Source organism: Semicossyphus pulcher, unplaced genomic scaffold (genome assembly GCF_022749685.1).
Source record: "Semicossyphus pulcher isolate SPU_LCO1_2020_fin unplaced genomic scaffold, fSemPul1.0.p SCAF_2, whole genome shotgun sequence".
NCBI classification, from domain to species: domain Eukaryota; kingdom Metazoa; phylum Chordata; class Actinopteri; order Labriformes; family Labridae; genus Semicossyphus; species Semicossyphus pulcher.
In genome coordinates this window covers 20,302,514-20,315,089 of record NW_027211693.1, presented here as the reverse complement: position 1 = coordinate 20,315,089, position 12,576 = coordinate 20,302,514, and the positions used below count along the sequence as shown (strand labels likewise).

The window sequence follows — 12,576 nt, the reverse complement described above, 5'->3', positions numbered from 1 at the left end:
TACCACTGCATAGACAGCAGTTGAAGATTTACATTTTCCAACGTATTTTTTTCTTGATCGTCGCTGTGAACATTTGGATTATTGAGTCTTATGGAGAGCTTCTACTATATAGCACTGGAAAGTATAAAAAGGTATAATTCGTATAAAACAGACGTCGTTGACTTTCCGATGATGGTAGACAAAGGATTTTCAGCGCTTCGTCCGATCTTCTTCTTCGCTTCCTTCTTTGTAACACTGCACCTCGTTAATGGAGACCCGAGCTATTCTATCCCAGAAGAGATGAAACTCGGATCTGTAATTGGAAATATAGCCAAAGATCTCGGTCTTGATCTGAGGACCTTATCCTTACGAAAGGCTCGTGTGGATTTTGAGGGAACTCGGAAAAGGTACTGTGACATTAATCTGAATACCGGAGATTTGATCACATCGGAGAGAATGGACAGAGAAAGCCTTTGTGGCAAGAAACCATCGTGTGTTGTTAAAGTAGATCTGGTGCTAGAAAACCCTCTGGAGCTTCATCGTGTGAGTCTTCACATTCAAGATGTTAACGATAACTCTCCAAAATTCAGAGAAAATTTGATTGAAATGGAAATAACGGAGTCAGCTGAGAAGGGTAACCGCTTCTCTATCGAGGAGGCCCATGACGCAGATATAGGTCAAAATGCTGTTCAAAGGTACAACCTACAAAAGAACGACAACTTCATTCTTGCTGTTGACAGCAACAAGGTTGATCTTGTACTGGAAAATAAACTTGATCGAGAGAAGCAAAAAGATCTACATTTGCTCCTCACAGCTTTAGATGGAGGCTCTCCTCAGAGATCAGGTACAGTAGTCATACACGTCACTGTACTGGATGCTAATGATAACGCCCCAGTGTTCAGCCAGGCCGTTTACAAAGCCAGTCTGCCTGAAAACTCTCCTCCAGATACCATAGTTATTAATGTCAGTGCTACAGACGCAGATGAGGGAGTGAATGGAGATGTGACGTATCACTTCGGTCACGTGTCTGATGATGAAGTTAATGTTTTTTCTATTGATCCCAAAACGGGAGAAATTTCAGTAACTGGTGTGATTGACTTCGAAGAAAGTAGTTCTTTTGAAATGAGAGTGCAAGCTAAAGATGGGTTAGGTCTAACCTCGTACGCTAAAGTTATAATAGATGTTACTGATGTGAATGACAACGCTCCACTGATATACTTGAAATCACTGACTAACCCCATACCTGAGAACGTGTCACCTGGTACAGAGGTGGGCATCATTAACGTGCAGGACAGAGACTCTGAGACTAACGGACAGGTCCGCTGCTCCATTCAGCAAAATGTCCCTTTTAAGTTGGTTCCTTCTATTAAAAACTATTATTCTCTGGTGAGCACAGGACAACTGGACCGTGAACTAGTGTCTGATTACAACATTACAATCACTGCCACTGACGAGGGCTCTCCACCTCTGTCCTCCTCTAGAACTTTTGAGTTATCTGTAGCAGACATCAACGACAACCCACCAGTGTTTGAGGAACAGTCCTACAGCGCATATGTGAGTGAAAATAACAAACCTGGCTCCACTGTATGTTCCGTTACTGCTCGAGACCCCGACTGGAGACAAAACGGTACAGTGATTTATTCTCTGTTAGCCGGTGAGGTGAACGGTGCCCCGGTGTCCTCCTATGTGTCTGTTAACGGAGACACGGGGGTGATCCACGCTGTGAGGTCGTTTGATTATGAACAGTTCAGGAGCTTTAAAGTGGCCGTGATGGCCAGAGACAACGGTTCTCCTCCGCTCAGCAGCAACGTGAGCGTGAGTGTGTTCATATCGGACGTGAATGACAACTCTCCTCAGATACTGTACCCCGCCCCGGAGGGCAACTCCTTCATGACCGAGCTGGTCCCCAAAGCTGCACACGGAGGCTCTCTGGTGTCCAAAGTGATAGCGGTGGACGCGGACTCCGGACAGAACGCCTGGCTGTCCTATCATATAGTGAAATCCACTGATCCGGGACTTTTCACTATTGGTGTCCACAGCGGAGAGATCAGGACCCAGCGGGACACATCTGAATCTGACAGCATGAAACAGAACCTTATTGTGGCAGTGAAAGATAACGGACAGCCCTCTCTCTCTGCCACCTGTTCCATGTATTTACTGATCTCTGATAACTTGGCTGAGGTGCCAGAACTGAAGGACATTTCTTATGATGAGAAGAACTCCAAGCTGACCTCTTATCTGATCATCGCGCTGGTGTCTGTGTCCACCTTTTTTCTGACCTTCATCATCATCATCCTGGGTGTGAGGTTTTGTCGCAGGAGAAAGCCCAGACTGTTGTTTGACGGAGCCGTGGCCATCCCCAGCGCTTATCTGCCTCCTAATTACGCAGATGTTGACGGCACAGGAACTTTACGCAGCGCTTACAACTATGATGCCTACCTGACAACAGGGTCTAGAACCAGTGACTTTAAGTTCGTGTCATCTTACAATGACAACACACTGCCTGCTGACCAGACTCTGAGGAAAAGCCCATCTGACTTTGCTGACCCGTTTGAAGATTTGGACGCCTCTCCAGAGGTAGGAACCATTCAAATACCGCCCTCGCCTCAATGCATGTAGTCTTTTAATTTTGCCATTTTATGTCCTCCTGAATTCATACGCTGCAACTTGTTTTTACATCAACGGAATTTTAAAAAAGTTTTTGTGTTGTTGTTGTTGTTGTTGTTGTTGTGGAAGCAAACAGTTAGCTTCAGAGTGTTTTACACGGGTTTATTATTCACAGCGTAGTTTGTAAATTACGCAGTTTTTCTTGAAACAGTATTTTCTTTCTTTTCTCTCCCTTGGACTAATTTCTTTGTGATCGTTTTTGGAAAATGTGTTCTTCTTCTTCATGTCAACACATAATTTGTTGTATTATTGCTATGTTGATGGTTTCTTTGCAATTCATGTCTCAGAAGTCAGAAGTATTAACCTAGAATATGGTTTTCAGACAATATAGTTACAGTTAAAATGATTAGTATTTTTTTTACTTCGTTTTTTTTTTTGCTAGGTAACTTGATTAGACTGTATGAATAGTTGGCTATAGACCGATGGAGGGTTTAAATAAGTTGTAGACAAAAACTTTGTCTAATATCATGGGATCTGTCCATGGTGCTGAATTCCTGCTCAGGCTCTAAAAAATAAATGGTGCCAGAGATGAATTTTTGTACTCGGCCATCCTGCCTGAATTTATACACTACTACTTTTAATTTAACCACTACTGCGTGTTATGAAATAATAACTGCTAATAAAAATAATGATGATGATAATTTTAAGAAGAAGAATTCGAATAATAACTAGAAAAAATCCATATCCTGCAGAAAATTCCGGGAAACTCTGAAAGCTGAAATTAATTTGTAAGCTTCTGCTGAAAGTCTAGAAGTATTTAATAAACTGTGAGATAAGATGTTGAAATAGTTGACTGCACTACTGAGCAACTTCAAAGTTGAAACGCACGTGCTAAAAGTCTTGCTGGAAATAGCTTGACATTGATAAATGTATTCAAGATAGCAGAGCAATAATGTCTTTAAAATAGCTGAGGATTTTCAATTGTTAATTTCGGGGATTTAAAGCATTAAAAAATAGTTCAGCTCTGTAGGGGATGAGGCTTCTTTGCATGTGGAGGGTTTCTTGAATTTAAATCCATGCCTTTGACTTGTAATAGAAAAGTTTATTATTGTTATATTTCTACTTTCATTTAAGCATTTATTATTCTTATTGTTTCTACCCCTGTCTATGGTGCTTAACCGTGCTCCATTGAGCTGTAGCCATTTTTTTGATATAACCAAGTCACGATTAAGTTGTCCTTATGGTCACATATTGAGGATATAATTGAATGCTTGTTTCAAATCAGAATATTTCCGATTGTCATTTGCTTGTTATCTAATACTTTGTAGCTCTCATCACATGTTGGAGCATAGCGTAGTGCAAAGGTCGTCAGTACCCCATTGAATGTTACTTTATAGGGACTTTAGTATGTGTGCAGGATATGACACAACACTGAAGATAAAAAACGACTCATGGTGTCGCTGTTGGCTGACAGAAAATGAAAACAGCACCACTCCACCCACCACCACTAAATGAAATTCAGTTGTATTTTTCCCTGGGAATCGGATAATCCCCGAACATAGGGTTGCGTTCACTGGTGCATGTGTTGGATTATTGACTCGTTTTTAGGATATATTTATATATTGCTCTGGTCAGTAAGTTTTACAAGCCACAGACGCGTTTTGTGTCAGGATGGGAGACAAAGGATTTTCGGCGCATCGTCCGTTCTTATTCTTCGCTTCCTTCTTTGTTACGCTGCACCTCGTTAATGGAGATCTAAGTTATTCTATTCCAGAAGAGATGAAACGCGGGTCTGTTATCGGAAATATAGCCAAAGATCTCGGTCTTGATCTGAGGACCTTATCTTCACGAAAGGCTCGTGTGGATTTTGAGGGAACACGTAAGCAGTACTGTGACATTAATCTGAGCACTGGAGATTTGATCACATCGGACAGAATGGACAGAGAAAGCCTTTGTGTCAAGAAACCATCGTGTGTTGTCACAGTAGACCTAGTGTTGGAAAATCCTCTGGAGCTTCATCGTGTGAGTCTTCATGTTCAAGATGTTAACGACAATTCCCCGCAATTCAAGGATAGTTTGATTGAAATGGAAATAAGTGAGTCAGCAGACAGGGGTAACCGCTTCTCTATCGAGGAGGCCCATGACGCAGATATAGGTCAAAATGCTGTTCAAAGGTACAACCTACAAAAGAACGACAACTTCATTCTTGCTGTTGACAGCAACAAGGTTGAACTAGTGCTGGAGAATACACTTGATCGAGAGAAACAAAAAGAGCTAAATTTGCTCCTCACAGCTTTAGACGGAGGCTCTCCTCAGAGATCAGGTACAGTAGTCATACACGTCACTGTACTGGATGCTAATGATAACGCCCCAGTGTTCAGCCAGGCCGTTTATAAAGCCAGTCTGCCTGAAAACTCCCCTCCAGATACCATAGTGATTAATGTCAGTGCTACAGACGCAGATGAGGGAGTGAATGGAGATGTGACGTATGACTTTGGACACATGTCTGATGACGATGTAAATGTTTTTTCTTTAGATTCTAAAACTGGAAATATAAGAGTCATTGGTGTAATTGATTTTGAAGAACGCAATTCTTTTGAATTGAGAGTGAAAGCTAAAGATGGTTTAGGTCTAACCTCGTACGCTAAAGTTATTATAGATGTTACTGATGTGAATGACAACGCTCCAGTTATATACCTGAAATCACTGACTAACCCCATACCTGAGAACGTGTCACCTGGTACAGAGGTGGGCATCATCAACGTGCAGGACAGAGACTCTGAGACTAACAGACAGGTCCGCTGCTCCATTCAACAAAATGTCCCTTTTAAGTTGGTTCCTTCTATTAAAAACTATTATTCTCTGGTGAGCACAGGACAACTGGACCGTGAACTAGTGTCTGATTACAACATTACGATCACTGCCACTGACGAGGGCTCTCCACCTCTGTCCTCCTCTAAAACTGTTGAGTTATCAGTAGCAGACATCAACGACAACCCACCAGTGTTTGAGGAACAGTCCTACAGCGCATATGTGAGTGAAAATAACAAACCTGGCTCCACTTTATGTTCCGTTACTGCTCGAGACCCCGACTGGAGACAAAACGGTACCGTGATTTATTCTCTGTTAGCCGGTGATGTGAACGGTGCCCCGGTGTCCTCCTATGTGTCTGTTAACGGAGACACGGGGGTGATCCACGCTGTGAGGTCGTTTGATTACGAACAGTTCAGGAGCTTTAAAGTGGCCGTGATGGCCAGAGACAACGGTTCTCCTCCGCTCAGCAGCAACGTGAGCGTGAGTGTGTTCATATCGGACGTGAATGACAACTCTCCTCAGATACTGTACCCCGCCCCGGAGGGCAACTCCTTCATGACCGAGCTGGTCCCCAAAGCTGCACACGGAGGCTCTCTGGTGTCCAAAGTGATAGCGGTGGACGCGGACTCCGGACAGAACGCCTGGCTATCCTATCATATAGTGAAATCCACTGATCCGGGACTTTTCACTATTGGTGTCCACAGCGGAGAGATCAGGACCCAGCGGGACATTTCTGAATCTGACAGCATGAAACAGAACCTTATTGTGTCAGTGAAAGATAACGGACAGCCCTCTCTCTCTGCCACCTGTTCCATGTATTTACTGATCTCTGATAACTTGGCTGAGGTGCCAGAACTGAAGGACATTTCTTATGATGAGAAGAACTCCAAGCTGACCTCTTATCTGATCATCGCGCTGGTGTCTGTGTCCACTTTTTTTCTGACCTTCATCATCATCATCTTGGGTGTGAGGTTTTGTCGCAGGAGAAAGCCCAGACTGTTGTTTGACGGTGCAGTGGCCATCCCGAGCGCCTATCTGCCTCCTAATTACGCAGATGTTGACGGCACAGGAACTTTACGCAGCGCTTACAACTATGATGCCTACCTGACAACAGGGTCTAGAACCAGTGACTTTAAGTTCGTGTCATCTTACAATGACAACACACTGCCTGCTGACCAGACTCTGAGGAAAAGCCCAACTGACCTTGCTGACCCGTTTGAAGACTTGGACGCCTCTCCAGAGGTAGGAACCAATTAAATGCCGCATTGGTTACAATGCATCAGGTCTTTTAATGAAGTACTTTTATTGTCCGCCTGAATTCACACACTTCAACCTTTCTTTATATATCCGAAATTAAAAGAAAAAGTTATTTGGTGGTTGTGGAAGGAAATGTATCCAACAAAAAGCGGTAAAGTTTGGATATACTTTATTCGTCACTGCGTGGTTTGTAAGTTACATCATTAATTGATTACATTGTATAGCCTATTTCTTGTCCTTCACAAAGTTTGAGCTTCTTTTTTTGTGATTGTGATTGGAACATTTTTTCTTCTTTTTGTCAACACATGTTGGGTTGGTCTACTGCTATGTTGATGGTGTATTTCCATGTCATATTTCAGACTTGTTGACCTTGAATTTGGTTACTTGACATAATAGTTTCATGTCTAAGAATTACCCAGTATTTACTTTAGTGGATCTCACTCTTGAACACAAGATTGCATTCTTTGATCAGTTATCCAGAGACAGAAGGTTGGAATAACTTTGGGACAAACACTTCGTCTAATATCATGGTATCTGTCCAAGGTGCTGAAATCCTGCTCAGGGACAAATGCTGCACGGAGTCTTTATTTACGCAGCCTCCTGTCTGATTTTAAATACTACTACTACTACTACTTTTACCACTACTGCCTCTTTTAATGATGATAATTACAATGGTCAGAATAAAAATAACAACAATATTGAAAATATTCTCAGTAGTAGTAATAATGATAATAACGATTATAATGCTAATGATGATAATAATAACATGAGAAGAAAAATACATTGTAACGATAACGTCATATCCTTATCTAAATGATTGAATCTAGTCATTTTCTTAATACGTAGAACTTAACATTTTTATAATAAACAATACGTCACACTGTTGGTGAATTTAAGTGGGTTCTATCTCTACGTGTAGCTGGCTCTTTCTGTCGGAGGCCCATCGAGTTGTATCATTTAAATCTATAGCCTGTTGTTTACGTAAATAGTAACTTTCTGAAAGGTAAAGAAAAAAGTTAACATTGTTTTGTACATGTAAATATGTTGCGGCTGGGGTGGTCATCTTCAAACCTTGTTAGTTACAGTGAATAGATCGCGTGTCTCAAAAAAATAGATTCACCAAGCGTACACTGTTTATATTTTCGTGGGTTAACATTATTTTTTAGATGGTTTTAGACTGTGTTGACATGACTTCATTTCACAACAGTGTGAAAATCAAAAGTGACTCATGGTGTCGCTGTTGGCTGACAGAAATCAGGTGCTCGCCACTCCACCCACTACCACTGCATAGACAGCAGTTACAGATTTACATTTTCCAACGTATTTTTTTCTTGATCGTCGCTGTGAACATTTGGATTATTGAGTCTTGTGGACAGCTTCTACTATATAGCACTGGAAAGTATAAAAAGGTATAATTCGTATAAAACAGACGTCGTTGACTTTCCTAGGATGGGAGACAAAGGATTTTCAGCGCTTCGTCCGATCTTCTTCTTCGCTTCCTTCTTTGTAACACTGCACCTCGTTAATGGAGACCTGAGCTATTCTATCCCAGAAGAGATGAAACTCAAATCTGTAATTGGAAATATAGCCAAAGATCTTGGTCTTGATCTGAGGACCTTATCCTTACGAAAGGCTCGTGTGGATTTTGAGGGAACTCGGAAAAGGTACTGTGACATTAATCTGAATACCGGAGATTTGATCACATCGGAGAGAATGGACAGAGAAAGCCTTTGTGGCAAGAAACCATCGTGTGTTGTTAAAGTAGATCTGGTGCTAGAAAATCCGCTTGAGCTTCATCGTGTAAGTCTTCATGTTCAAGATGTTAACGATAACTCTCCAAAATTCAGAGAGAATTTGATTGAAATGGAAATAAGGGAGTCAGCTGACAAGGGTAACCGCTTCTCTATCGAGGAGGCCCATGACTCAGATATAGGTCAAAATGCCGTTCAAAGGTACAACCTACAAAAGAACGACAACTTCATTCTTGCTGTTGACAGCAACAAGGTTGAACTGGTGTTGGAGAATACACTTGACAGAGAGAAACAAAAAGAGCTAAATTTGCTCCTCACAGCTTTAGATGGAGGCTCTCCTCAGAGATCAGGTACAGTAGTCATACATGTCACTGTACTGGATGCTAATGATAACGCCCCAGTGTTCAGCCAGGCCGTTTACAAAGCCAGTCTGCCTGAAAACTCTCCTCCAGATACCATATTGATTAATGTCAGTGCTACAGACGCAGATGAGGGAGTGAATGGAGATGTGACGTATCACTTCGGTCACGTGTCTGATGATGATGTAAATGTTTTTTCTATAGACCCTAAAACTGGAGAAATTTCAGTAACTGGTGATATTGACTTCGAAGAAAGTAGTTCTTTTGAAATGAGAGTGCAAGCTAAAGATGGGTTAGGTCTAACCTCGTACGCTAAAGTTATAATAGATGTTACTGATGTGAATGACAACGCTCCACTGATATACCTGAAATCACTGACTAACCCCATACCCGAGAACGTGTCACCTGGTACAGAGGTGGGCATCATTAACGTGCAGGACAGAGACTCTGAGACTAACGGACAGGTCCGCTGCTCCATTCAGCAAAATGTCCCTTTTAAGTTGGTTCCTTCTATTAAAAACTATTATTCTCTGGTGAGCACAGGACAACTGGACCGTGAACTAGTGTCTGATTACAACATTACAATCACTGCCACTGACGAGGGCTCTCCACCTCTGTCCTCCTTTAACACTGTTCAGTTATCTGTAGCAGACATCAACGACAACCCACCAGTGTTTGAGGAACAGTCCTACAGTGCATATGTGAGTGAAAATAACAAACCTGGCTCCACTTTATGTTCCGTTACTGCTCGAGACCCCGACTGGAGACAAAACGGTACAGTGATTTATTCTCTGTTAGCCGGTGAGGTGAACGGTGCCCCGGTGTCCTCCTATGTGTCTGTTAACGGAGACACGGGGGTGATCCACGCTGTGAGGTCGTTTGATTATGAACAGTTCAGGAGCTTTAAAGTGGCCGTGATGGCCAGAGACAACGGTTCTCCTCCGCTCAGCAGCAACGTGAGCGTGAGTGTGTTCATATCGGACGTGAATGACAACTCTCCTCAGATATTGTACCCTGCCCCGGAGGGCAACTCCTTCATGACCGAGCTGGTCCCCAAAGCTGCACACGGAGGCTCTCTGGTGTCCAAAGTGATAGCGGTGGACGCGGACTCCGGACAGAACGCCTGGCTGTCCTATCATATAGTGAAATCCACTGATCCGGGACTTTTCACTATTGGTGTCCACAGCGGAGAGATCAGGACCCAGCGGGACATTTCTGAATCCGACAGCATGAAACAGAACCTTATTGTGGCAGTGAAAGATAACGGACAGCCCTCTCTCTCTGCTACCTGTTCCATGTATTTACTGATCTCTGATAACTTGTCTGAGGTGCCAGAACTGAAGGACATTTCTTATGATGAGAAGAACTCCAAGCTGACCTCTTATCTGATCATCGCGCTGGTGTCTGTGTCCACCTTTTTTCTGACCTTCATCATCATCATCCTGGGTATGAGGTTTTGTCGCAGGAGAAAGCCCAGACTGTTGTTTGACGGAGCAGTGGCCATCCCGAGCGCGTATCTGCCTCCTAATTACGCAGATGTTGACGGCACAGGAACTTTACGCAGCGCTTACAATTATGACGCCTACCTGACAACAGGGTCTAGAACCAGTGACTTTAAGTTCGTGTCATCTTACAATGACAACACACTGCCTGCTGACCAGACTCTGAGGAAAAGCCCAAGTGACTTTGCTGACCCGTTTGAAGACTTGGACCCCTCTCCAGAGGTAGGACCTTTTTAAAGTAGTATATATGAGCCAAACGATTTTATAGTATAGGCTCTAGTTAATTTGTTCATCTCTCTTTGTGGTTCCAGAAATGTCTTTTTGCCCCCAAACAATTTCAATGTGTTTTTGGGGATTTGAGGAAACATTTCTACCTCGTATACTTCATTACCGTAGATCCCATCGTTATTTAGCCGTTTATGAAATGTGTTTTCATTTTTTTCCCTCATCTCTTTTTGTTGTGATCATGTTATCATGATCGATTTAGTCTTGGGTTAAATTTCCAAAAGATACCTCTCAGCTTTTTACAAATAGTTATTATCCATGTTCAATTTAGTGTCAAATGGTTATACAAAGTTGACAAGTTGTGAATGTCCTCAATTGAAGTTAGTTCTTAATTAGTAAACTAAAAACATACAGTTGATGAACTCTGAGTTGGTCCAACCAGCTCTTTTTCAGCTCAAAACTTTTGGCTCTGTGGAAGACAATTAAATAGAAAATTGTAATGTTGAACTTGTTACATTTAGTAGCATAATGTATTTTGCAAGTGTAGTAGTAAATGAATGGATTAGGGCTTTCCATTGTTGGCCGCACACTATTTTAGTTGATCACCAGCACTTTTCAATGACTTCCTTCTTAATGTCATTGAATCCTTGAATAATTTCTTTTTCTATGCCCGATTCATCCTAGACTGACGGCTTTACTTCTCAAGTCTGAGAATAAGTTGGTATTTTTTCTGTGATGGTCTCTTACTCACATCAGTAGTGTCTAAGAATGCTGGACAAGGATAAGAGATCAACTTACAATATACAGCATCTTTTTCTAATGGCGATCCTTTCGATGATTTTCCTATTCCATCTAGCGGTATCCAGTTATGGTGCTGAAACAACCTCCATGCACAATAACAACCACAAATGTTTAATTTTCTTTAGCTGTGCTATTTAATCCATCATTTGATATAATAATAACAATATGTATATATATATAGATGTATATATACACACACACACACACACACACACACACACACACATTTTTGGTTTTATTAAGATAATAATAATACCCCTCTTCTAAAATGACATGGATCACTTTTTAAATCTCCAAATTAGAAAAAAGCTTTAGTTTTAGTAGCACAGTTTGTTTGTTTGTTTGTTTGTTTTTTCTAACATACTTTGGTTGTATGTGCGCTGTTGTATTATAGTTTTTAATTTTTAATTTTTTAGATTGTGGTTATTTTTCAGACTGCCTCAGCGGTTTTCCTGACAGTACTCACACACAGTTCTGTTGTTGTGTTATATTATTGTTGTTAGTGCATGACATGTTGGAGTGTCATCCATGAAGACGTGTTGAAGTTGTTTATTGGGGCTCAGTAGTAAAAAAATGGTTATAAGCGACTTTGGTAAAACCATGGGTCAAAGTGCAGATTACTGAAATTAATTAGCTCAACCACTGTACTTTACTACAATATTTAGGGACTTTAATTATACTTCTGTAATTTTAATATCTGCGACTTTCCACATTTCAGTGACAAATAAGGACTCTTTACTCCACTACATTTATCTGACAGTTGGTGTTTGTAATTATCTTAGAATTAAACATTTAGAATATATAACAATCTTACATTTTGAGATAGAATCAGTGGTTGACAGCCTTTATGGTTTATGACTTAGTAAATTAAAAAAATGGTTTGTAATTGAGCATCCTGGACGCATTTTAGATGCATAGGTTGTTAGCAGTTTACTCCCAAAAGACACTTTCCCTCTTAATTTCGTAGAGGGTTTCATTTCAGTACAACTGTTTTAGACTCATAAAGATGCAATTATATTATTTAACAAAAACTATGGGTTACAAAGTTAAAAGTTTAGCAGAGAGTCAAAAAGCAAAGATAAACTTGGGTGACAGAAGTTTTTCTTCTTTCCTCTTCAACAATCATTTTGTGTCTCCTCATATTGATTGACCCTTTGGAGGGGACCAAACTCGAGGTTGAAAACAAAGTAGTGAAATCTAGATCCAGAAGAACCTGTTTCAATAGTAAAATGCTTCTTACACATTAATACAGCAGTGTTAATGTAATCATTTCATATATAA

The 12,576-nt window shown here is 41.2% G+C and overlaps 3 protein-coding genes across 3 annotated transcripts in view; all 3 read left to right on the top strand.

Annotated features, from left to right (window-relative positions):
* The window catches only part of LOC138597933 (protocadherin gamma-C5-like), a 456,071-nt gene that overhangs the window by 148,004 nt on the left and 295,491 nt on the right, over positions 1-12,576 (top strand). The window lies entirely within an intron of this gene.
* LOC138598426 (protocadherin beta-18-like) lies at positions 169-6,657 on the top strand. The gene is made up of 2 exons (XM_069670213.1): positions 169-2,556; positions 5,335-6,657. Exons 1-2 carry the CDS (start codon positions 169-171, stop codon positions 6,655-6,657), a joined length of 3,711 nt encoding a protein of 1,236 aa, XP_069526314.1.
* LOC138598425 (protocadherin gamma-A12-like) lies at positions 8,107-10,506 on the top strand. The gene has a single exon (XM_069670212.1). The coding sequence runs from the start codon at positions 8,107-8,109 to the stop codon at positions 10,504-10,506; it is 2,400 nt and encodes a 799-aa protein (XP_069526313.1).